Genomic DNA, 27,581 nt, shown 5'->3' with positions numbered 1-27,581 from the left:
GACATAAAGGACGACTGAAGAAAGAGGGATATGGAGGCTGCCATATTTTTTTCCTTTTAAACAATACCAGTTGCCCGGCAGCTCTCTGCCTCCAATACTTTTAGCCATAGACCTTGAGCAAGCATATGCAGATCAGGTGTTTCTGACATTATTGTCAAATCTAACAAGATTAGCCGCATGCTTGTTCCTGGAGTTATTCAGACACTACTGGAGCCAAATAGATCAGCAGGGCTGCCAGGCAACTGATGTTCTTTAAAAGGAAATAAATATGGCAGCCTCCATGTTCTTCTCACTTCAGTTGTCCTTTAAAGATGGATGTCGGCAGTCAGTGGAAACTGGGCTGCAGGCTTTATAGATGAGTTGTAGAGATGATCAGTTTATGCTACATAAATTGTGCACAAGGAGAATTTGTGGACGAAACTGTGAAAAAAATATAGTAATAAAAGTGACATAGCAATCAACATAGCAATCAACATCAACATGAGCGATAATGACAAGCCATTGATAATTGATTCAAAGTCTGTTTTATGTATCCAGACTGCAAAGTTACAGTCCTGTGGACAATAAAGTGAAGCACTGAACAAAGACACTAGTGGAGGGGAAGAAGGATAGGCAGCTTGTGTTCAGCACTGGACACATGGTCCTGAAGAAGTGATCAGACCAACCAAGCTATGTGCAGAACACCTGATCCTCCGCCTCATCACTTAGTGTCTGTGTTCAGCCGTAGATTGGAGATCTTTATGGCAGATTGTCATGGATTCCCTGTGTGCTGGCTAAATCTCAGATATCATATGAAAGCCACTGGGAAATCCAGGCAAGAAATAAGAAAGGGAGTGGAGGCCTGAGATGTCACAGGTACTGTAAATATAACTAATCCCAGCACAATTCCCTGCATTGAGCTCTTTATTTAGGATTAAGAAGGTTAAGTATTTTATATCTTATTTTAATAAGAAAACTGGACATAAAGAACTCTACAAAATATGTTTTTAATTTACAGAGTACCTGAAGTGATTTAAAAACTGAATATAGCCCCATATAATGTGTCCATAGATTGATAAAGGGAATTACTCGCTTAGGTTCCTTTCACACTTGATCCATTGCAGTATGCATCTACAGAAATGGGATTGCACCACAACGGTGTTGACATTTTCAGTGCGATACAGCGCATTGGGCCAGGGCCTACAGTGCGATACAGTGCATTGGGCCAGGGCCTACAGTGCGATATAGTGCTTTAGGCCTGGGCCTCCAGTGCGATACAGTGCATTAGGCCTAGGCCTACAGTGCATTGGGCCTGGGCCTCCAGTGCGATACAGTGCATTAGGCCTGGGCCTACAGTGCGATACAGTGCATTGGGCCTGGGCCTCCAGTGCGATACAGTGCATTGGGCCTGGGCCTACAGTGTGATACAGTGCATTGGGCCTGGGCCTACAGTGCGATACAGTGCATTAGGCCTGGACCTACAGTGCGATAAAGTGCATTGGGCCTGGGCCTACAGTGTGATACAGTGCATTGGGCCTGGGCCTACAGTGCGATACAGTGCATTGGGCCTAGGCCTCCAGTGCGATACAGTGCATTGGGCCTAGGCCTCCAGTGCGATACAGTGCATTGGGCCTGGGCCTACAGTGCGATACAGTGCATTGGGCCTGGGCCTACAGTGCGATACAGTGCATTAGGGCTGGGCCTACAGTGCGATACAGTGCATTGCGCCTGGGCCTCCAGTGCAATACAGTGCATTAGGCCTGGGCATACAGTGCGATACAGTGCGTTAGGCCTGGGCCTACAGTGTGATACAGTGCATTGGGCCTAGGCCTCCAGTGCGATACAGTGCATTGGGCCTGGGCCTACAGTGCGATACAGTGCATTGGGCCTGGGCCTACAGTGCGATACAGTGCATTAGGGCTGGGCCTACAGTGCGATACAGTGCATTGCGCCTGGGCCTCCAGTGCAATACAGTGCATTAGGCCTGGGCATACAGTGCGATACAGTGCGTTAGGCCTGGGCCTACAGTGTGATACAGTGCATTGGGCCTGGGCCTACAGTGCGATACAGTGCATTGGGTCTAGGCCTACAGTGCGATACAGCGCATTGGGCCTGGGCCTACAGTGCGATACAGTGCATTGGGCCTGGGCCTACAGTGCGATACAGTGCATTGGGCCTGGGCCTACAGTGCAATACAGCGCATTGGGCATGGGCCTACAGTGCGATACAGTGCATTGGGCCTGGGCCTACAGTGCGATACAGTGCATTAGGCATGGGCCAACAGTGCTATACAGTGCATTGGGCCTGGGTCTGCACTGCCAACCGAACAGTGGGAAAGGTTCCATTGAAAATATAATGGCACTGCTTTTCAATGCGATTATATTATGGGAGGCAACGAATTAAGTTTGAAAGAAACCTTATACTAACGAGGAGGAAGGATCGGATCAGGGAATGTGAGTACAGGGATCCTTATTCCCAGTTTAGTATTTTTCATTCAGGTGCGCTAGATCATAATCTACTCCAACAGTGATTAGCTGCAGTCTTACTGGCTGCCTTACTATAACCTGTATTTAAAGTGAAATTATATGTATGTATATATATATATATGTGTGTGTATATATATATATATATATATATATATATATATATATATATATATATATATATATATATATATATACTTAAAGGAATTATCAGGCAAAAAAAAAAAAGTTTTACTTACCTGGGGCTTCTACCAGCCCCATGCAGCCATCCTGTGCCCTCGTAGTCACTCACTGCTGCTCTAGTCCCCCGCCGCCAGCTAGTTTTGTTTTTTTCCCGAACTTGGGGTCGGCAGGCCGCATTGCTTACATTTTGTAGCATTCCCACTGGTGCAGGAACATTAATGCATGCATTTTTTGGCGTTAGTGGTGTAACGCTAACAAATTTTAAAGTTAGTGTTGCACTGCGAGAATTTGTTAGCGTTGCATCGCTAACGCCAAAAAATGTATGCAATATTCCTGCACCAGTGGGAATGCTAAAAAAAGTAAGCAATGCGGCCTGTCGACCCCGAGGTCGGCAAAAATGAAACAAGCTGGCGGCGGGGGACTGGAGCAGCTGTGAGTGACTACGAGGGCACAGGATGGCTGCATGGGGCTGGCAGAAGCCCCAGATCAGTGAAACTCATTTTTTTTTGCCTGACAATTCCTTTAACAATGATTTTCTAAACTCTCCTATAACATACCACTATGAGCACATAAAAATGAACTGAACTTACAGGAAATGTTATTTACTTTAAATAGTCAAAGTCCGTTGGCTAGGTAATTTGCAGAAGTGCTAGACGTGAGTGATATAATACAAGCACTACCACAGCAAAATAATTCTCAGTCAAGGCCAGTCTGTGCTTGAATTCACCAAACGTGGAATATCAAAGCTCTGCACAGCCACAAACATGTCTAATGTGTTTTTAAAATGCTGAAAACCACTGAGGCAGTACATTCCCGCTGCTGTGGCCAGAGTCTTGTTTCAGCAGAGGTGTGTTTGACATGGAGTTTAGAAAAACCTCACAAGAGGAAATGTACAGACATAATGGAATTTTATTGCCTTTGCCGTAACAATTTTATTAGGCTTATCTGGGTGTTTCGTCTTAAAGGGTTTTTTAAAACAGAAATGGGCCAAACGGCTGTGAAGTAGTGGCGGTCTCCCCTCACCCATTGTTCTACGGCTGTGAGTAAATTATGAGGAAGCTGCTCCTGGTCACCGCCCAATGAGAGGGCAGCTGGCACAGAGACCCCTGTATCATGGAAGGCATACATGAAGAAGTCCTTTATACTCCTTAAGAGTACAAGAAGTGCGCTAAGTGATGAATATCACTAGTGGTGTTGACAGTTATTGCTGTCTAGATGCATGAGTAAAATATTGTAATTAATGATATAAATATTTAAGTCCAAACTTGAGGTTTTGGATGCACAAGTTGGCGCAGGCTCCTTTCACACTTCTTCTGTGTCGCTGTGATTGTTGTTCAATTGCACTTTAACAGTCCCGAGTGGCCGTACCACACCATGACACTGTGGTGCGAACATACACCATACAGTACAATAAGAAGTATGTCTCACTTACGTGGTGATGCAGTGCGTTATTGCGTCGGGATGTGACGCACTGCGATCAATGTAATAGCTCCATAGGGCTATCGCTGCTTCTGCAAAGGGATGCAGTGTTTTTGAGTGATGCAACGCAGCGCGTTAAGTGTGAAAGAAGCCTAAAGGTGCATAAAACAGCTATTTCCATGACTCCTGGCTTCCTCAACCTACACTTCTGATGATTCTGTAATTCTACTTCCCAAACCTCACTACCCATAAAGCCATGGGAATCCCCATCTTGCACCAATCACAATCAAATAACTAAAACATGCATGTTAGGTTCCATGGCTCAAGACTGCATCAGTACCAGTCAAAAGTAAGGATGGTCAATGAGATGCAAAGGATTCTGGGTTGGTGCAAATGTTACGTGGTTTGAACATGGCAGTAGCTGCTACATTTGATTGTTCCATTTTCCAGCTGTATAAATTTAACATAATTTGCATCAACTCACAATAATTTGCATCTGACAAAGACAACCAGAATATACTGTAAAATGTCAAACTGATAATAAGGATGGCTGAGTCTATAGGAAAAATATATTTTCATCACAGGTTCAAAATTCATCAATTAACCAAAATGTCAACAGTAGAACCAACCTGTCATGGAGTTCTCAGAGGTGCATAACTGCTCTCGGAGCTTCTCAATGTCATCAGGGTGCGTCTGCTCATACAAAGTGCTCCCAAACCATTCTGACTGCGGCTGATTGAGTACAGGAGTGACCGAGTCCGACACGTAGATTACCCTTCCCGTTTCTGAAGCCACAACAAATAGAAATCCGTCCGCAGCTTCCAATATAAGGTGCTTGAGCTCCTGGTCAGGGGAAAAAAGAAAGCAAGAACAGTCTTCAACGGGAAAACTAACAGTCTATAGAATGGGAATATAACACAGAGCTGTAGCACTCTAACATGTGTGTAATAATAGTGGAAGAGATATTGAATGTGCATTTAGATATGTGAGGGCGTATGGGCCAATGGCACATGCCTGATTATACTGGAAACTGATGATGTGTTTGGGAATAAATTTGCATAGGCAGGTTTATAAAAACCACTGCAAAGAAAACTGGAGCAGAACAGGTACGAACATGGAGAGGAACCAAGATCAAGAATTCAGCTTGTTCCCTCTCAGTAACTGCAATACTTCTGCTCCTGTTCTGCAGCAGATTTTCTTCTATTACTTCTGTCCTCTCTTTTGTCTAAGGGTACCTGAAGTCAGAGGGATATGGTGGCTGCCATAATTATTTCCCCATTTAAACAATATCAGTTCCCCGGCAGTCCTGCTGATCTCCTCGGCTGTAGTAGTATCTGGATCACACACTTGAAACATGTATGCGGCTAATCCAGTCCAATTTCAGTCAGAACATCTGATCTGCATGTTTTTAGGGTCTATAGCTAAGAGTATTAGAAACAGAGGATCAGCAGAGCAGCCAGGCAATGTGCATTGCTTAAAAGGGAATAAATATGTTATCTCTACTGCAGTGAGTAATACATTTACATAATTTCTGCTGACATGGAAACCAAAGAATAGTATTTTACATGCTACAGGCTTTCTCTATTCTCCTTATACCTCTACCCACAAGCCCATTTTTCCTCAAACGCCTATTATATGCATTGTGTGCCCTTCCCTGTTTTATCTGTAAAAGTAACCATTCACTGATGTTTTTAATGTACAGATATTTTTCATACATTTATGTTTTTAAATCAGTCTTTGACTTAATAAAAACATCAAATAAAGCAAAAATTGATTAAAAACTAGGTCCTCCATTGATCAATTTAGAGTGAAATTCAATTGGTGAAGGTCATTCGCTTCATGGATTGGGTGTGGGAGGGAGCGTCAAGGGAAAGATGGCCACATACCCTAATACTCCATCTACAGATACAAAGCTAGCTGTGCCAGCAACTTGAATACATTTTAAGCAAATTTCTAATGGAATCAAGTAATGCAAGGCGGCAAATCACTATTGCCTGACTGATTCCTGATCAGGGAGATAGACATGTGTATGTACAGTGGCAAACATCCAAATAAGTATGTTGTGTTCCTTTTCTTCTTTTTCTGCCTGAGTTAGCCATTCAGCTACCCAGTCTTGGCAGAGAACGGCTTCTGAGAGCAGGGGACAGATCAAAAAAGGACAATAGCTCATATATTTTAGCTCTCTGAGAGAGAGAAAAATTGTGTCATTCAGCAGAGACAAAACAATAAATCTACTTTTTAAGTTTTAAAACATAACATAAAACTGTGGGATAACACGAATTACTGTTACAGATAATGTATGTAGATTCATGACAATCATACAGGGATTCTCAAGGAAGGGCCTTGTTTTTAATTCAAGATTTGTGTTGTGGCAAAAATATATAGAAAAAAAACTCCCACACACATGTGCACTATGAAATTTACGTCAGAATAATTCCATGTATAGTGTTTTTTGCATGCTACCTTAGTTTAAAAAGTTTTCTTTGTAAACCAGTTCCTCTGTGATCTTTACAATGAAGTTTTCCCGTCAGGAACATGGGAGCCGCCAGTTCTATCAGACAGTTATGATCATCCTACCGTATCATTACCTACTGAGCCACTGACGTGGAACAAGCACGCAGGTCGTATCTTCAGAGGTGGCATGCTTGGTGTAAGAATTGTAGCCATCTGATAAGAAGGACAGCCTGGACAACTACTGAAAAAGACGTCTGCAATGGCAAGGCTAGTAATTCATTCACTCTAAACAGTTATACTGGAAAAGCCCTGACTGATGCTGTACATTTTATTACTAGAGTATTGCTAACACAGTCCTGAATGATGAGTGGTGAACATGCATAGTTAGGACAGCTAGCAGAGCATAAGCACCTGTTCTGTTAGGAAGGAGGGTTTATACGCCCCGTCTGTTGATTTATTTCCTGTCCCTCTCATGGATTTCATATGGGACACAGCCATGCGCAGGATGGTGAGCTTGTCAGGTTTGCGTGCGAGGGCACTGCAGGTGGGAACCATGTCGGACAGCTCTGTGATGTATTGTGTCATCTTATTCCTCCGACGTCTTTCAATTTCACTGTGATTCTCTCTGAAAGCAGAATCAGAGCAGGAGAAAAAAACGGAAGAGTATAAGAATCAGCACCAAGCAGAGCCGTCCAGGGACACGGTCCCCGCAACCCAACAAACACACGTGTGTGAGGCTGGACAGGAAGTGTGTACACAAAGCTTGCTGTCAGTGTCTGTTCAGCTTCCATGCTATTTTCCATTTCACTCGAATCTTGCTAATGACCTGGTTGCCGTTTGCTTGTTCATTAAACATTCCGATGGCAGGTTAGCTGTTTACTTTCAGGAAGTGTTTCAAAATGTACAAAAGATTGTTTATTTGACTGAATTTGCCGCTGGGCCCCGAGTGTATTAAACAGCAGGACGCTCCAGCATTGAATAGACAGATGGGCGTAAATCAAGATTCCCTCATAACTTTGCTGGAAGGTGAAAGGTCAATGCACAGTCACTGGTCTGGGATGTTTAACCCTTTTACTTCCAGAAAACATGCAATGCCATGGAAATAAGAACTCCAGACAAACAGCTAATTACACTATGATTAATGCATATAGGTGTGTGTAAAGGACCTAGTGATCCAATCTTGTGGATTGTGTGTGCGTATGTGTGTAAAGATTCTGATGATTCAATTTTGGGGAATGTGTAAAGGCTATGCTGATCCAATTTTGTGGATGATATATGTGATGATCCAATCTTGTGGTGAGTGTGTGTACGTAAGAAGGATCTAATGATCCAGTTGTTAAAGAGAACCCGAGGTGGGTTTGAAGAATATTATCTGCATACAGAGGCTGGATCTGCCTATACAGCCCAGCCTCTGTTGCTATCCCAAACCTCCCTAAGGTCCCCCTGCACTCTGCAATCCCTCATAAATCACAGCCGTGCTGCTGACAAACAGCTTGTCAAAGCTGGCTTTGTTTATCTCTATAGTGTCAGTCTGCTGCTCTCCCCGCCTCCTGCAGAACTCCAGTCCCCGCCTGCATCCCTTCCCTCCCTGCTGATTGGAGGGAAGGGACGGGGGCAGGGACCGGAGCTATGCAGGAGGCGGGGGAGCAGCTGAGACTGACACTACAGATGTAAACATAGCCTCACAGCAAGGCTGTGATTTATGAGGGATTGCAGAGTGCAGGGGGACCTTAGTGGGGTTTGGGATAGCAACAGAGGCTGGGCTGTATAGGCAGATCCAGCATCTGTATGCAGATAACATTCTTTAAACACACCTCGGGTTCTCTTTAAGGATCTGATAATCCATTCTTGTAGAGTTATAGAAACTGATGATCCAATCTTCTGAATATTTGTAGGTAGAAAGGATCTGATGATCCAGTCTTTGAATCTTGTGTGAATATGGGCTTGTGAAGGATTTGAAGATACAGCTGTGTGTATCTAAGGGCCTGGGTACATTTGTTTGCTTCTGTGCATTTTCAGCACTGTGTATCGTTAAAGTTTTGTTGAAAAATGCACAGATTTGCACAGTAGGGATGGTCAATGAGATGCAAAGAATTTTGAGTTGATGCAGGATTATGCCAATTTTGTATGCAAATTTATGCAGCTTGAAAATGGACCCATTGAATTTTACCTCAGTAGGATTTGACTGGATCTTTTTCAAGCTGCATACATTTGCACACCAAATTTGCATAATGCTGCATCAATCAAAAATTATTTGCATCTCATTGAACATCCCTAGCGTGCAACTGTGCTCAGGCACTAAGATCTAATGATTTAGTTTCATGGAGTAGGTGTGTGTTTAACTGATGTTACCATCAAATCTTGTGAATATGGTGTGTGCCTCTAATGATGGAATTATGTGTTGCATAGGTGTATGAAGGATCTGATGGTGTGTGTAAGACATGATGATATGGGCTAGTGGCTCGTATGTGTATTTAAAGGTTCTAATGATCCAATCTCGGGACTTTGTGTGTGCAAATGTATGCCTAAAGGATCTGATGAGCCAGTCTTGTAGGTAGTGAAGCTCTGCCATACTGCTTAGCCCAGCAGACAACAGTACTATTTATTTCAACTTTGCCTTTTCCTAGAACACTTGCCTTTTCACTTTCCATAGAACCAACACCACTGTATGACTGGTTAATGGAACAGTGAGCTGAGTGATACAGGAAAGGAAATCATGGTGTCATAAGCCTAGAGGGTCAGTGTGACTGGGCTAAGCAATTCGCATAACTGGCTGAACAAATGGGAACATATTGTGCCATGTAAGTAAATTAAATTAAATACACTGTGTACGTAGCTATTTGCTTGGAGTCTCCATTTAAAGCGCATTTCCAGGAAAGAAAAATATTTGAATTTTGAGCAGTGTGGGAAGAGTTTAGAGTACTAAAAAAATTTGTATTGTTGTCCGTGTCCCCATTAGGGATTTTCCTGCCCCTTCCAGTTCCTGGAACCTCCATCAGCTTTGTAGCTATAGGAGGTGGTCCTGGGACAGGAAATGAGGAACAGCAATACAAATAGTTTCTTTTACTACTGTCTCTTTTACTTGGGCAGAAAAAGATGGGAATTCTTGCAGATGGGGTCACAGGACAGCAATATAAACTCAAAAGATTTTGTAACTCCGTTTTACTCTATCCAAGATTCCTATAAGGTGTTTCCTGGAACTGAGCTTCTAGGTACTGCTGCCTTCAAAGATCAGCAGTGTAAGCAGGACTGAATATAAGAGCTGCTTCTTGAAATGAAGGCAACAGTTCCCATACATATATATATAGAATGCCACCATGGCTGACTGCATTGAAAATCTGCCCTTCTCATTTTCCATGTCTTCATACAGAAATCTATGACTTTTGGACTGGAGCTGAAAAAACACTGATGAAGCTTACTAAAGAGAATCAGTCATGAAAGGACATTTGTAATAATCTGAGTCTTCATGTTTTACAACTGAAATAACAGTACAGTGTTAATAGTCATGGATAGATATTTGTTCCATCACTTCTTTGCATTCTCTCTCTTTGTGAGGGTGACTACTTCTGTAAACGTTGGATATATGTCCTCACAGAGGCCGTCTTCTCTGCTGCCGGATGAGTCCATAGGTGAGAGCGCTCTTGTCTCCCTTTTAAGCTGCAGCAGAAGGTAGCAGTCAAAAATCTGTAAAATAAATCTTTTAGTTTCCTTTCCTGTTACCCTGGCAGCTTCTTTGTATTTAGAAGAAGTAAGAAGATTCAGATTATTACAAGCCACCATTGGTGACTGGTTCTCTTACAGTAAATCTGTGCCAGCCCTACAGGCGGTAAACTGACTTGTACTTTGTAATACCTGCATAGAAGGTCTCATCTTGGGTTTAATCATTTAAACTCCTCTGGAGCAATTTAATAAGTAAATAACAACTGCCAAGCTGAGCTGGGATTGGCTCCTCCTCTCATATTCAAAGCTTTGCTACTGGTCAATCACTTTCATACTAGAAAGGTCAGTGAGCTGCTATTTGTTCCATCTTGCAAGCAAATTTAATAAAAATTGTATTCAGCTTAGAATTGAGACAGTCAAACTGGCAGGAAGTGGTTTAATTCTAAGATGCATACAATTTGCATTTATTTTGCTTACAAGGCTGAAAAATTAACATCTCTAATGACCACAGAGAACAGCAGCAATGCTATGGGTGGAAAGAAAATTAATTGCGCTCATAGACTAGGATAAAGTATACAGTTCAGTCCCAATATCACCAATCCAGTTGTCTTCAGTCCAACTGTATCTGGGTAATTCAATTCCAGGAGACTAGAACGACTCCACAGTATCCAGCCAACACGTCATGAAAGATAAAAATGAAAGGCACATAGCGTAATCCAGTTACATAATAAGTGCCCGTTACCTCTCAAAAGTGATCACAGTACAGCAGCACCCAGTGCAGAAATACCCCCCCCCCCCCCCCCCCGTGTGTCCGCACTCACCCAGAAGGCCTCCACTCAATCCAGAGGTATAGATATAAAGCAACACGGGGGCAGGTACAGCTGCTGGTCACTCCATATAATCTGCAAGCTCAAAGAGGCTCCATATAGTGTAAAACCATTTATTATACAAAATGAAAAGTTCAAAGAGGCACTCACATAAGGCAGACGATCAAGCTCGTGTAGTATAGGTCTTTAGCGGTCCCGGATAGCCGCTGATACGCATGTCACCTCACTTCCTCGCATCTCCTCAAGATAGCCAGTCACGTGATGTGCTGTTGTACCTGCCCCCGTGTTACTTCATATCTATACCTCCGGATTGAGTGGAGGCCTTCTGGGTGAGTGCGGACGCACAGGGGGGGGGGGGGTTCTGCACTGGGTGCTGCTGTACTGTGATTACTTTTCAGAGGTGACGGGCACTTATTATGTAATTGGATTATGCTATGTGCCTTTCATTTTTATCTTTCATGACGTGTTGGCTGGATACTGTGGAGTCGTTCTAGTCTCCTGGAATTGAATTACCCAGATACCGTTGGACTGAAGACAACTGGATTGGTGATATTGGGACTGAACTGTATACTTTATCCTAGTCTACGAGCGCAATTAATTTTCTTTCCTTGGATGTTTTATGTGTGACAGTACATTAACTAATGCGCACCACGTTGTTTTAATTTATCGTATAACTTATCCATAGCGCAGACTAATTTGTGTATTAATGCTGTGGGTGGCACAGTGGCAGCATAATGGCGTATTGGATAGCACTCTCGCCTTGCAGTGACGGGTCACAGGTTTGAAGCTCAGCCAGGGCACTACCTGCATGGAGTTTGTATGTGCTCCCCATGTGTACATGGGTTTCCTCCTGCCACTCTGGTTTCCTCCCACATCTCAAAACATACAGAAAAGTTAACTGGCTTCCCGCTAAATTGGCACTAGTCTTCGATGGACATATGACTATGGTAGGGATTAGATTGTGAGCCCCTCTAAGAGACAGCAAGTCACAAGACAATATACTCTCTATAAATGCACTAAATACTAAATAATAATAATAAGAGGACCAACAGCTGTTTCTTCTAATAGCTGTAATTTGTGAATAAGAAGGCGGCCCGGGGAACCAAACTAAAAAAGGGTGCAAAACACCTCCAGGTGCTGTACTACATAATACATGTCAGTTTTCCTAGTATAGACCTGGCACAGAGCTACATTAAGGTGTACTGTAGATCAGACATGTCATGTTCTGTACACATCAGCAGGTGACAGTATGTGTGTCTGTGTGCCCCAGTCTAGTAGCACATAAACCTACTTACTGCTCAGTGCTGATGTACAGCAGGCAGAAAGGTCATCTACAAATGCATAGACAAACTATTGCCTGTAGTACTTGCACATCATAATTCATTTCATCATAACATTACTGTAGCCATACATGGCAATAGCTGAGACAGGTAAGCATAGTAGTATTACTAGTAATGAGCAACATTTGCCTTATTAAGCCCAATCTTCACGTTACAATTCCCCTTGCGATTGATCGAATCGATTAAATCCGACAGGTTCGATCGGGACTCGATCGATAGTGTGATCGATTTTGGTTAGTTATCAATGTAAAATTGATCACACTATCGATAGAGTCCCGATCGGACCTGGATTCGATCGATCACACAGGGAATTGTAACGTGTAGATTGGGCTTAATATGTGAATTTTCACTGATCTAGGAAGGGATTTAATTTAACCAATCAAAACCACTTGCTGCTGATTAAGTAGCTAGCAGCTCACTGCTAGCTATCGGATCAGCAGAAAATGGCTTTGATAAGCTGAATTTCTTTCACTTCCTAGGTCAGTGGAAATTTGCACAGTTACTGGCAATGCTATCCAGGGTTGCTGTTATCTATGTCACACCAGCAGCAAATGTTTTGGCTCCATAGGCTTGTATAGCAGCAGCTACAACCTTCTGCTTTCTAGGACAAGATTGTAGCTGCCGCAATACAAATCTATGGAGCTTTAAGTTTCCGCTGGTGTGACATAGATAGCAGCAACACAACTGGGTAACATTAGTAGAAACTGTGCTAGAGACTTGGGAGATGTGTTGCTGATACAATTAACTGTCACAGCCCTGACAGTTACAACAAATAACCAGCCAGATGAACATTTATTTTATACAGTTCTAAATGGCAGAACAAACACTGGAACAATGGTTTACTAGAAATCTGCCTGTAACAACCAATGAATCTATTAGTTTGCATTTACCAGTCAAACTTCCAGTTTCTTTACCTTTGACATTTTTACTGAATCATGTAAAGCCCTATCTACACGATACGATTCTTTGTATGATTCGATTCTATTTACGATCCAATTAAATCCGACATGTCCGATCGAGATTCGATTCATTTCGACTTGCCATTGTTTCGCAATGGCAAATCGAATTGAATCCTGATCGGACATGTCGGATTTAATCGGATCGTAATTAGAATCGTAATCGAATCGTAAATAGAATTGTATCGTGTAGATTGGGCTTAAGTCAAAATCACAGCAGTATTGATAGACTGAAGCAAGGAAGAAATTACTTATGGAATTAAAATACACAATGCCACTGCTTTGTATTCCTTAGTGGAAAACTGGGGTTAATTCCTCGTTAATTCTTTGATTCTATAACAGGAGAATGTTTAGATCAGTAGCTTTGGCACAGATGTGTGCTTGAAGATAATCCTAACGCAACTGTGTCCTGAAAGAAATTACTGAAAACATTTTTAGAAATCTGGATACTGACCCATGGTAATCACATATTACTTTATCTAATGAGTCAGTTACTGTATTTTCAAGTCTCACACAATACAGTACTTCTAATGTACCCCATTGTTCAATAATGAAACATTTTTCCTCTTTACCAGCTATAGTGATTCCTAAGTAAAGCCAGACTGAATGCTCAGTCAGGTATTTTATCAGGGCTATAAACAAGCAGGCTGAGCAGTGACGAATGAAGCAGAGAGCAGGGTAGGTGTTTTCTCTAATGTTCCCATTGATAAATATGCATGGGCGTCCGCAGATATGGCAAAATCGGGCATCTGCCCGACCCTGGCCGCCCGCTCCCCCCCCCCCCCCCTGGCCGCGTGCCTGTGCAGCCAGCAGGAGGGGAGCAGCGCAGAGAAGAGGGAGAGCTATGGGCACAGTGGGGAAGGGCGGACGTCTCCCCCCCTTCCCTCACCTTAGGGGGCTCTCCCTCCCTCGCTCTCCCCTTCGGAACGAAGTGTGCAGCGGCTGGGCAGCAGGCGGAACTTACCTCGTCTCGCTCCTGCGCCGGAAGTTCTGTTGCCGCACTCTGGTCTGGACCAGACCAGAGTAGCGGCTAATCCATCCGGCGCCTGCGACGAGACTAGGTAAGTTCCGCCCGCTGCCCAGCCGCTGCACACTTCGTTCCGAAGGGGAGAGCGAGGGAGGGAGAGCTCCCTAAGGTGAGGGAAAGGGGGGGAGACGTTCGCCCTTTCCCACTGTGCCCATAGTTCTCTCTCTTCTCTGCGCTGCTCCCCTCCTGCTGGGGCACACCTGGCTACTTATTCTGGGGACATATACCCCTGCCTACATATACTGGGCACATATACCCCTGGCTATATATACTGGGCACATATACCCCTGGCTATATATACTGGGCACATATACCCCTGCCTACATATACTGGGCACATATACCCCTGTCTACATATTCTGGGCACATATACCCCTGACTGCATATACTGGGCACATATACCCCTGGCTATATATACTGAGACATATGCACCTGCCTACATATACTGGGACATATACACCTGCCTACATATACTGGGGACATATACACCTGCCTACATATACTGGGACATATACACCTGCCTACATATACTGGGACATATACCACTGGCTACATATACCCCTGGCTGCATATACTGGGACATATACCCCTGGCTATATATACTGGGACATATACCCCTGGCTATATATACTGGAACACATACCCCTGGCTATATATACTGGAACATATACCCCTGGCTATATATACTGGGGACATATACCCCCTGGCTACATATACTGGGGACATATACCCCCTGGCTACATATACTGGGGGCATATACCCCTGGCTATATATACTGGGACATATACACCTGCCTACGTATACCCCTGGCTATATATACTGGGACATATACACCTGCCTACGTATACTGGGACATATACACCTGTCTACATATACTGGGACATATACACCTGGCTACATATACTGGGACATATACACCTGCCTACATATACTGGGACATATACACCTGCCTACATATACTGGGCACATATACCCCTGACTATATATACTGGGCACATATACCCTTGACTACATATACTGGGCACATATACCCCTGGCTACATATACTGGGGACATATACCCCTGGCTACATATACTGGGGACATATACCCCTGGCTACATATACTGGGCACATATACCCCTGACTAGATATACTCGGTGCATATACCCCTGCCTACATATACTGGGCACATATACCTCTGGCTACATATACTGGACACATATACCCCTGCCTACATATACTGGGCACAGATACCCCTGGCTACCTGTTCTGGGGACATCTCTACCCCTGGCTACCAGTTCTGGGGACATCTTGCCGCTGGCCACCTATTCTGGGGACACCTATAGACCTGGGGCTACCTATTTTAGGGGAACCACTGCTGTCAGATTGCGTGTATTTTGGGTAACTGCTGCCAGGTGAGAGGTGTCTACCATATTAAGGGGGCATTCTGCCTATTTATGTGAAATGCTGTCTATTTATGTGCCTCATGACTGCTGAATTTGTCTTGTTGGGGGCCTCTTGATTGCTGAATTTGTCATGTTGGGGGCCTCATGATTGCTGAGTTGGTCATGTTGGGGGCCTCATGATTGCTGAATTTGTCTTGATGGGGGGGCCTCATGATTGCTGAATTTGTCTTGTTGGGGGTCAAATATTTGCTAACTGAGAGACTATGGAAAAAGCTGCATCATCATCATATGAGACAATAGCATTAAACCTACTTTTTCCGCTTTTTAAAACAGAAAATGAAACTGGGAGGTTCTAAAAAAATGAATACATTTTTCAGGAGTAGGATGAATGAAATTGTTTATCTTCACAGTTTATTTTCAACTTGGATTTTCCATAATGTTCATGTATGAGTTAAAACGTTTTTATTTAGTTTAAATTGCTGTTCGTACTTTGTGATAGTAAAGTGACTTTGCAGTGTGGACACTCGACCTCCAAAAGGTTCGCCAGCACTGTCCTAATCTAATGTCCCACCATTGCTTAGTTCATGTAAACTTGTCTCCACCCACGACCACACCCACATTCTGGTTCATGACCACACCCATTTTTCGGCGACGTAGCCCCATTTTACCACCCCAAATTTTCGGCTTTTTCCTCCCCCCCTTTTTGGCCTCCCTGGAAAATTTTCTGCGGACGCCCATGTATATATGGTAAATACATGAGGGTGCTTTGTCTCTGGTTCGCTTTAAAAGAAGACTTTTTCATATTCACCTCTCCCCAGGCCTGGACCAGTCTCTTTTCTGTTCTGCTGTGCTATGCACTACTCTTAAGCCCCATACACACGGTCTTTTATGCAGCACAATTATCAAACAACTTTTGTTGTGAACCAAGTTGAACAACCCAAAAAAAGTTGCTTGCTATTGTTCACACAACTGATAAGACTGATAAGACGTCAATGATTGATGTCTTATCAGTTGTGTGAAAAATAGCAAGCAACTTTTTTTTGGTTGATCAACTTGTTTCACAACAAAAGTTGTTTGATAATTGTGCTGCATAAAAGACCGTTGTTGAGCGTGTGTATGAGGCTTAAGATGCATTCTCTGCAGATGCAGACCTCTATACAACGTTCCTGATGTAGATGATACCAGAAGCTAAAAGAGCAGAGTATAAAATAATACTGAACAGTAGTGATGGTCATGTGAAGGAGAACTCATGGAGAAGCATGTGATCAGTTTGGTCAGGTGATAGATTTATAAAGCTCTGATTTGCTGGTCATGATCACGTGCTTAAGCAGGATGTGGTCACAGCAAATCAGAGTGTTGCAAATCTATCAGCTGATCAAACAAATCACATGCTTCTCCATGAGTTCTCTCAGACATGACCATCACTACTGAACAGCAGCAGCAGCAGTGTGTGTGACAAGACTGTACCTGTACTGTAGCCTCTATGCTTATCTTTTCACTGGACAGCAGCAACAGGAAGATGGAGAAGCCGGATGACAGAAAGCCTATCTACAAAATCATAATGCACATCGCATGACACTTTCAGTATCTCCTAATTGGCAAAGGCGAGCCTAAAAGGCCATTCCTTTCAAAGCAATATTTCTTTCTTTGTCCTGTATGCTGAAAGTTTAAATTTGTTATGTTTAACTTTTTTTTTATGCTGCCTTATCAAACAAATGTGAAAGATCTCTCTAAAATTGACAAAATAAAAAATACAATTGTGTTTAGTTATGTTCCAGTGTCACCCAAACCTTCTACACTTTGACACACAACTAGAAAAAGACTTTTGTTTGGATCTGCACTTTATTGCACCCAATGTTATATATAAGGCTCCTGCCACTCATAAAGTACCATCAGCCTGCCCAATGAACGGAGCAACGCTAATGCAGGGATTACACGAGACAGACCAGAAATGGGGATTCAAGGAAAACATTTGCTCACTAAGTGGTGGGAAAGTGGCCATTAATGACATCATGACTGAACACAGGTCATGCAGATCTCGTCATCAATGCTAAGCAGTTACATTCTGCATTTCATGATCTCATACTTGCGTGTAGTTTGTTTTACTGTACGCTTGTCTATTGTATTGTTAAATTTTTTTCTTATTTTCTTAGGGCGGGGACCTACAGGAGCTGTTTCAGCCTCACTTTGGAATTGCCGAACAGGATCCATTATAAATTGCTGTTCAAAAGCAATTTTGCAGCAATTTTACTACCCAGAACAAAAACAAAAAAAAAAGAAATCGTAATTGCTCTAAAAATCGCTAGAACTGAATTCAAAAGCACTTTAAAATCACCATGAATTGCTCTGGAAAAAGAGGCTAAAATCAATCAATCAATTGCGACTGTGTTTTGTGATTTCTATTGGGTCCTAATACTGCAGCAGAAGGGCTCTCTCTCTCTATATATATATATTTGGTTTTGTAAATATTGCAAATAATGAGAGGTGTACAAGGCTCACAATCCTACTTGCTGTCAGGAGGCAATAAAAGACAGCAGGTGGATGCCTATTAGTAAGAAGAGTTCCCTTTACACACTATGCTGTCAGGAGCTGCTTTCAGACTGAAGCCAAGCAGTGCTCGCAGTGATAGTGAGGTGCTCACAGGTGGAAGGAGGATCAGTGCAGTGTGTAGGAGAGCACAGTGTATACACAGCTGGATGGTTCAAACACTAACAATCCATCAGTGCAGGCGGGCAGCCATGATATACTCCATCTTCTGGATGTCAGAGCTCTGCAGAGCATTCCTGCTTTCACTTTCTAGAGGTGGAAAGACCTGCAGAACATTAATTTGTTAAATTTATGGCTGACAGTGGAATGCAGGGCAAGACAGTAAAGGAAGCTGGGAGATCTTTGCAGCAATTAACACTGACAGCCGTGGAATCCAACTCCTACACTGCAAGCCAGGGCAGTACACCCCAAAACATTTAATCTCAGCTTCACGCTCCATTTAGAACCACCGCCCACAAAATGTTTACGCAGATAAAACTGATGTAGGTGCAATATTAAAAGCTAAAGTTAAGTATGCATAACGATAAGTCAAAATACAGATGGAAAAGGTATGATAGATAACTGTATCTGCAGATGAGATTCCAATCAGTACCGCTATGCTTCAAAACAGTCTCTTGCTGAAATTGTCTGCCTGACTTTATATAGAACGAAAGGGCCATCCAAATTCAGTGCGTCAGATGGAGAAACTGTGATTCTTACCCATAGTAAAAAACTTGTCCCTTTAATGTTTCCACCAGTGAACTAAGGGGACCATCTGATGTGTTGGTATGGAGGAAAACAAAACTTTTTCTTCAGCCTATTGATTATGAGGTCATGGGCCCATATGCAATTCACGTTTTCTTCTAGGTGATATTTTCACACCTTGTAAATAAATTGCTTTTTAAACCACCAGCAAGCAAGAAAATACTTAAATTTTAATAGTACTTTTTTGCCTACTTTTTTAATTGTAAAATTTTATTTTAAAGAGAAGTTTAAAATTATCTCCTAAGAGAAAACTTAGGAGGAAAATTGAATTGGATATAGGCCAGGGTCTCCAACAAACACAATACAAGCTAACAATGCAAATAATATACTGGCCCTTATTCAATTCACTTTGTATCCTAAGTTTTCTTCTAGGTGATAGTTTCACAACTTATCAATAAAATGCCCTTTAAGGCCCCAGCAGGCAATAAAATACTCAGAATAACTTTGACGGTACTTTTTTTATCTTCTTCTTGGCACTTTTTCAATTGTAGAGTGCTGAAAAGTTATTTTAAATAAAAGATGAAAAATTATCTCCCAAGAGAAAACTTGTGAGAAAAGCTGAATTGAATAAGGGCCACTGGCCAATATGCAATTAACTTTTTCTCCTGAGTTTTCACCTAGGTGAGATTTTTAAATTTGTCAATAAAATGCCCTTTAAAGGGACTCCGAGCTCTAATTAAAATCAAAATCTGAACTTAACCGGGGCTTTCTCCAGCCCACCGTAGGTCGGGATGTCCCTCGACGTCCATCTAGCTCTTCTCCCAAAGCCTGGTCAGAAATGGCTCCCCGGCAGCTCCCGGCGACACTGGGCCTCCTCTTCCTGAAAGCTGACGTCAGTCGTCACCACGCCGGCCGCCTTGCGTCATCACGGCGGCCGGCGTGACAGTACTGCGCATGCACGGTTTAATCGTGCATGCGCCGTACTGTCACGCCGGCCGCCGTGATGACGCGAGGCGGCCGTGTGGTGACGACTGACGTCAGCTTTCAGGAAGAGGAACCCGACACTCGGGCCCAGTGTCGCCGGGAGCCATTTCTGACCAGGCCCTGGGAGAAGAGCCAGATGGACATTGAGGGACCTCCCGACCTACGGTGGGCTGGAGAAAGCCCCAAGTTCAGATTTTGATTTTAATTAGAGCTCGGAGTCCCTTTAAGCCACCAGAACGCAAGAAGATACTCAAAATAATTTAGATATTACTTTTTCAGCTACTTTTTGGTACGTTTTTAGTTGGAAAGTGCTGGAAAGTTATTTTAAAATGAAAAAATATCTCCCAGGAGAAAACTCAGGTGAAAAAGTGAATTGCATATGGCCCACTGTCTGTCATTGCTGTGAGGATACACATTAGGTGGACGAGCATATGCAGTCCGTCATACCTGCATAACTGGGTTCCTTCCAATGGGTCACTCTTATCCTCCAACCTGGATATAAAAACACGAGCTCCCTCAACAGGCACCAAAAACCTGCTGAGTGGGTGAGGACCAGGAATTTGAAGTAATCTCCTACCTTATACTTTAGAACCTGCATCTTGCAACCATACCTGTATATGGCAGAGGAGAATACGGTATTAGAGAACACCTAATGTTTGTGTTAATCAAAAAAATCACAGAGCAGAAGCTAATTAAGTACTGACCTTGAAAATTTGCTGGGTCCCTCTCCATCTTCATCATCAAACTCCATTCTAGTAAAATCAAGACATGTGTAAGATGGACAACTAAGTCACTCACATTGTACTTTTACAACTTCCTACAGTAGCAGTAGCCCCTGGAAACTATATGACAGCAATTAGGATGCACTGTTAAGAACAATAATTCTTAAATCCAGAGGAAGATCTCCTAGGAGAAAAATTGAATTGTATAAGGGTCACAAGCCCATATTCAATTCACTTATTCTGTTTTCTCCTAGGATATCATTTTTCATCATCTTCTGTTTAAAATAACCCTTCAACACTCTGCAATTAAAAAAGTATCAAAAAGTAGGTGAAAAAGCATGGTCTAAATTATTCTTAATATTTTCTTGCTTATGGCGGCTTAAATGGTACTGAAGGTGAAAGTGATATGGAGGCTGCCATATGTATTTCCTTTTAATTAATACCAGTTGCCTGGCAGTCCTCCTGAGCCATAGACCCTGAACAAGCATATGCAAAACAGTTACTCTGACTCAGCTTTTACTGGATTAGCCATATGCTTGTTCCAGGGTTTCAATTTAGACACCACTTATGCCAGAAGATTAATAGGGCAGTCAGGCAACTGTCATTGTTTACAAAGAAATAAATATGGATGACTCATATCCCTCTCACCTCAGGTTCCCTTTAAAAAGGCATTGTATTCATTAGGTGTGATAATATCATCTAGGGGGAAACTTGGTTGAAAAACTGAATTGATTAAGCGCCACTGGCCCATATGCAATTAACTTTTTCTCCTGAGTTTTCTTCTTAGAGATAATTTTTAGGATTTTTTAAAATAACTTTTCAATACTTTGCAATTGAAAAAGTACCAAAAAGTCGGTGAAGAAGTACTATCAAAATTATTCTGAGTATTTTCTTGCTTGCTGGTGGTTTAAAAGGTATTTTATTGACAAGTTTGTAAATATCACCTAGGAGAAAACTTAGGAGAAAAAGTTACTTGCATATGGGCAACTAAATCTTCACATAGCGTCACAGTTCATGAGAAAGCAGATGAAACAGAGATGTGAAGACGGAACAGAAAATAGTGAGAGTGATATGAAAGCAGGGTTGTGGAGTAGGTACAAAGCTCATCTGACTCAAACTCTGACTGCTCCTTGAATAGACATTTTAAAGCTATATTTTAAGATGGCATCCACTTTTGGGAACAAAAAACTCCTGGCCAGGAAGCTGACACTCTACCCTGTCAGCCCTCCCGGCCTGCAGGCCCGTATTTACCTCACAAGAGCCTATAGGCACATATGTCCTGGCACCTTAGACTTTGCCCCCCCCTTCATGAACCTACAAACCCCCACCTATACTGCACCACAATAGTGCCGGTTGTCCCAGCAGTCACTTCTCTCTTACTTCCCTTGCCCGTCATAGGTAGCTACAGGTGCCCCTTATCATTAGGTAGCCAGAAGTACCCTCAATAAGTAGTAGTTAGAGGTGCCCCTACGTATTAGGTAGCTATAGGAACCTCAGTATTAGGTAGCTACAGGTACCCCTGGCTAAAGTAAGCTCTCATCAGTGGAATGCAGAGAGCAGGGTGAGTAACCTCTCATTTAGACTCTCATCAGGGCTCTGCATAGGGAAGGAGGCGCTTGGGGAGGGGAGAGAGATGCCTTTCCAATATCAGGCGCCTGTAGGCACACGCCTACAGTGCCTCATGGTAAATCCGGCCCTGCTGGCCTGCCATTGCTAAAGTGAATGCTCCGGCATGTCGTCTGTATAATAAGTTTCCCCTGAACCCCATATCAGCCAGGTTCAGTGTGTAGCCCTTCCACCTTGCAAAAAATTGCATACATTTGCATACAAAATTTGCATAAACTTGCATCAGCGCAGAACTGTTTGCATCTCATTGACCATTCCTACTAGTGACTACTACACATCAGGCTTTATTCTTTTTTTTTCATTTTTGTGGACTGAGCATTGCTATAACTGTACAGTATATATGTTATTTATGACTATTATCTGAGAAACAGAACATTTTATCATATTTTCTCTTTTAATTACAGTTTAAATTTATTAGGAGTTGGAGTTGGTGCATTTTTTTCCTGATTCCAACTCCTGGTACCCATAAACTGATCTAACACCGACTCCACAGCCCTGTATGAAAGCCACCATACTTATTTCCTTCTAAACAATACATATTGCCTGGCTGTGTCTGGCATTACTAGCCTGCAAAAAAGTTGCCCACTGTCAGATACTCTAATTATTTATGAAAACTTTCACTGGTGACAATGCATGATACAGAGCTCTAGGAATAAGGAACTCTGATATCATGTGCCTGAGAACACTTCAATAATCCTGTAGGAAGCCGCTGAATAGCAGTGCTAGGCCTTTTCCCATCATCTTGCTCCAGAAAACAGGAAACAAAGCGGAGATGTGAGGCACTGGCTCACTTAAATAAACACACGCCTCTCTTCCCACTGATAACGGGGCGATTCCTCACTCATACGGAAGGGAGGAGAGATCTTCATTCCCAAATGAATCTTTCAAGGTTAAAAAAGTGTCTGACAGCTCACATCCTACTCAGCAACCACCAGCAAGCACAATACTTGCTTGATCCCAGCATTCGTCCCTGACTGTAGAACACAATCATGGCTCTGCCAGCTCTTATATAAAATAATCTAATCGTGCACACCACCTTCCAGATATGCCCTATGTTTTGTTAGGTGTGTTAAGCCAGGCTGCCAGTTGAGCTTTCCACACCCTTCAGGCTGTCATCTAAGGGCATGGGCCTGTACAGATGGGAAAATGTGGTGAATGGCGGCACAAATAGACAGAGAATAACTTTTAACAAGCTTCAAAATAAAGCTAGGTTGAAAGTTGCCAAGTAGGAACCACCCCAAACCTGGAAAACCACAAAATAAAGAAAAAATCTGTAGGCAACCCTCAGAGCATGCCACTTCAGTGAGGAATGGACTGTTCTCTAACCTGATCCAGTCTGAACCAAAACATCAAACTATGAAACGTAGTACAATAATAAACTACCTCCAGATACGATGTGCAATAACATACAGTGCTGAGCAAAAGGTGCACTATGGTGTTTTCATAGCCCAACTGAAAATGGAAACTAAAGGCTGACGTGACACAATGTAACACTGCTCTGAGAATGAACAGGTAAACTCTATGAAAATATGCCATAACCAGGAAGGACCAATAAGGTGGCTAGTTATGGAAAACAGATGTACATAATTTAGTTTGGCTGGATTATGGAAATATCTGTTTACAGCAACACCATGAGAATTTATTTTTTTCTTAAATTTTTGCCAGTGCTAGAAATATACTGAAGTCAGACTGGTTTTTGGCAGAACAGTTTAATCTCAGACCAGCTATGTTTCCATATGTGGAATGCAAACAATGCAATGGCTGGTACACTTGCACACAGTAGCGTAGCTAAGGAGCTATGGGCACGGTGCAGGTTTTACAATGGGCGGCCAATTGATACGGCCAAGGACAACTGCGGTATCATAGATGTAAGAAGAGGATGGGGAACAGTTAATGATTACTACTAATCAAGGCATTTATAGAAGTGATTAATACCAGCACAGGACTAATTGAGAGCTAATAAAGTGGCTGAGGGAGGACCCCTTGGGGCCCCTCTGGCCCAAGTGCTGTCGCAACCTCTTCATCCCCTATTGCTACCCCACTGCTTGGACAGGGTACCAAGCATGAATAATACATTTACAAGTGGGCTGTTTTGAAAGCACAGAAGATTTTAGGTAGCCTTTGCATGTAACAGTACTGGTGTGATAGGTAGAGCGTAAAGTGGACCTGAAGTGGCCATAAAGTTATTAGAAGATTTCATTCTGTACATTGGTAACAGCGCTCAAAAACCTCCTGACCCTGCCTCTTTTCGTATTTGTATAGTGGCATAATCTGTTGTTTCAGGCCTGAGTCCACTGACACAGTTCGGTCTGCTTTTCAGCATCTGTAACAGTGATGTGTTACTGAAAAGCGGACACAACTGCATTAGTGTGCTCGGGCCCGTCCAGCCTGTCATACAGACTTCAACCTGGATGCTAACCCCTCCTCAGATACACTCAACAGTGACATCAGTCCCAGGACAATCGTCCCCTTGCTACTCCACTTCCATATTAGGGGTCAGTGTTAGGGACTGTTTCCACTACACGCGGATTCTGGATGCAGAAAAACGTACTCCAATGAATGCAATGGGCCTGTTTCCACTAAACGCAATTTTTCTGATGCAGATTTGCCATAGGCATTCATTGGAGTCAGTTTTCTGCATCCAGAATTCGCATGTAGTGGAAATAGGCCCTTAAGAGTACAGAGCACTAAGGGGGTGGTGGGCGTGGTCTAGCATCCCTAAAATTGGTGCATCTGGGAGAACTTAGCTACATCATCTAGACTGAAGTCCATATGACACATGGGTTTGAGATTGGTGTGTTGTGAGATCTTTCTTCTTCTTGAGGTACACATTACGTTTTTTTCTCTAGATACGCACATTTGTATATATACTATTATAGATAGAACTTTTTGATGTGCTCTCTGGTTTTCCTTACTTATTGTAGATGGGTTTAAGTAGACTTTGAAAAAAACAGATTATGCCTCCATACTAATAAGATGAAGAAGCAGGATCAGGAGGTTTCTGGGTATTGTCACCAAGTACATAGCGTGTCTACTTCGGGAACCCTCTTACGACTAGATACTGTAGTAATATAGGTTGGAGTTAAGAAAATTAAGAGAAGATAAGGCACATAGCAGGGTTAAACAAAACCAGAGAAAATTAGAGTTAGACACAGTTCAAATGTGGGCTTAGTCAAAACGTGGTGCAATGTCAAAATCTGTCGTGCCGAAAAGGTGCAGTCAGAACTGCACAGCTAAAACTACAGAGACATGGCGGATCACAAGCAGCTGTTCTCAGGATTGTCAGCAGAGCTTTACATTCTCTTAATATAGAGAAATAATAGTGCTAGGGTGGAAACTAGACACACCAGGAAGCAGCAGAGAGCGCGTGGCAAGGAGCGATGTGTGAGAGATGCTGATAAAGCCAGGGGCACAGCCTTGACCAGAGGCAACGGGGGAGAGCCCGGACAAAATTACTCTAAGCCATTGTTATCCTGGTGAAGCATGTGAATGTATTTTTATTTAATAAAGGTTTTATGCTTTTTCGGTATGACGCTATGGGAGCTTTTTGCATTTGAGGTTATCTTGACACACATAAGAGGTCAGAGGGACTGATGAGCAGAGGTGTCCCGGCATAAAGCGAAATTGACCAGTCTAACAGTGGCCATCCCTATCTGGTGACTTTGTTCCCCGAAGGGTGCCCTGGTGGTGGTCCTGATATTTCCTATAGCAACTAAATAATAAGAGAAACTCAAGTAGTCAAATTAAAATGTGGAATTATTGCATATATATATATATATATATATATATATATATATATATATATATATATATATATATATATATATATATAGATATAGATGGTTCTTGAATGACGTATATGGTTGTGATTTGCGCTTGGACAGATAGAATATTATATTCTCTTGATGACAGGATATATTTTGAAATTAAAATGCAGAGCTGACTGTTCTGATAAAACGGTTTTAAAATGTTAGAGCAAAAAGTAGTAATCAGTAATATGCAACAACTAATACCAACCAATCACATTCCAGTTATAAGAATAGTAATAGTTATAAGAATAGTAATAATAATAAAATCAAATGAATTTATGATTATTTGCTCTAGGTTTCCAGCTACAGTTATAAATCGCTATGTCATCCTACTGAGATTATCATGTTTGGATCTATTTCATTTCCACACGGTTTTGACAAACAAGTAAGGAGGTAAAATGCCGTGGTCAGCATATACATTTTTGTCATCCTGTTATACATGCAATGACTTGGGTCAACGCTTGTACATACAAGTCAGTCTTAACCTGTGAAAACCAGCCAGTCCTGGTTTGGAAAAAAGGTTGAAAAGCATCCTTATGTCTAGTGTCTAATGACCATTTATCTTTGTCACACAACTGCAGATGCTGCTGTTTCCATACACTATATACTCACGGGGAAATGTGTGGCATGCCTGCTGCTATGAGCTAATTAGACTTGGTAAACAGTCACGTAACTACATAATTACTATATACAGCACTAACTGTGGTGCATTGGACCCACACTGTAGTTGGTAGATGTTTAAAGTGAACTTGATGATGGAAATATGGAACTTGTTGCTGAAGTGTTCAAGGACTGAGTCAACCAAGGTACCAGGGGCAGGATGACAGCACCAGAACATGCACCTTTAGCATCATTTAGTATAGGCTTGAAGTAAAATGAATGTTGGCAGGCAAAAAAACTTGGTGAATTGGTGACATCTAGTGGTACAGGCTTCAAATTACACAAACGGCATAAGGGGATATTAGATACAAGGTCAACATTTTTTTTTTGTATTAAAATCCCTTATTATTATTTAGTATTTTTATAGTGCAGGCATCATCTGTATTCTGCAGCACTTTACAGACTGCATAAGCTATTGTCACTAGCTGGCCCTCAGAGGAGCTCACAGTCTAATCCCAAACATAGTCATATGTTGTTCGTAGACTAAGATCAATTCAGATGGAAGCTAATTAACTTACTTAGATATTTTTGGGATGTGGGAGGAAACCCGGAGTGACCAGTGGTAACAAACACAGACGATGGGAAAACATACAAACTTCATGCAGATAGTGCCCTGGCTAAGATTCAAACTGGGGGTCCAGTGCTGTAAGGCGAGAATGCTAACCACTATGTTCCAAAACCAACAAATAATTTGCAGAAAAGTTTCTGTTTCAATTGTAGTTGATGTATTCGTACTGCTTCATGTCCAGAAAGCACACATCCAAGTGTCAAACCCATCAGTTGTTTGGCAACCAAAGACTGAAAACCGTTCCATGCAATATCAGTCAGGTGGTAAA

At 42.4% G+C, this 27,581-nt stretch overlaps 1 protein-coding gene across 6 annotated transcripts in view; it reads right to left on the bottom strand.

Moving 5' to 3' along the window:
- The window catches only part of ARNT2 (aryl hydrocarbon receptor nuclear translocator 2), a 142,972-nt gene that overhangs the window by 81,594 nt on the left and 33,797 nt on the right, over positions 1-27,581 (bottom strand). For all 6 annotated transcript variants that reach the window (XM_068275225.1, XM_068275222.1, XM_068275224.1 and 3 more), the window contains 3 exons: positions 20,633-20,680; positions 6,930-7,143; positions 4,694-4,907 (listed from right to left, as the gene is read on the bottom strand). In XM_068275225.1, the coding sequence (XP_068131326.1) occupies positions 4,694-4,907; positions 6,930-7,143; positions 20,633-20,680 (476 nt within the window). The remainder of the gene's footprint in view (positions 1-4,693; positions 4,908-6,929; positions 7,144-20,632; positions 20,681-27,581) is intronic.

The sequence above is a fragment of the Hyperolius riggenbachi genome, chromosome 3 (genome assembly GCF_040937935.1).
Source record: "Hyperolius riggenbachi isolate aHypRig1 chromosome 3, aHypRig1.pri, whole genome shotgun sequence".
In the NCBI taxonomy this organism is placed as follows: domain Eukaryota; kingdom Metazoa; phylum Chordata; class Amphibia; order Anura; family Hyperoliidae; genus Hyperolius; species Hyperolius riggenbachi.
This window is presented reverse-complemented; position numbering and strand designations above follow the sequence as displayed.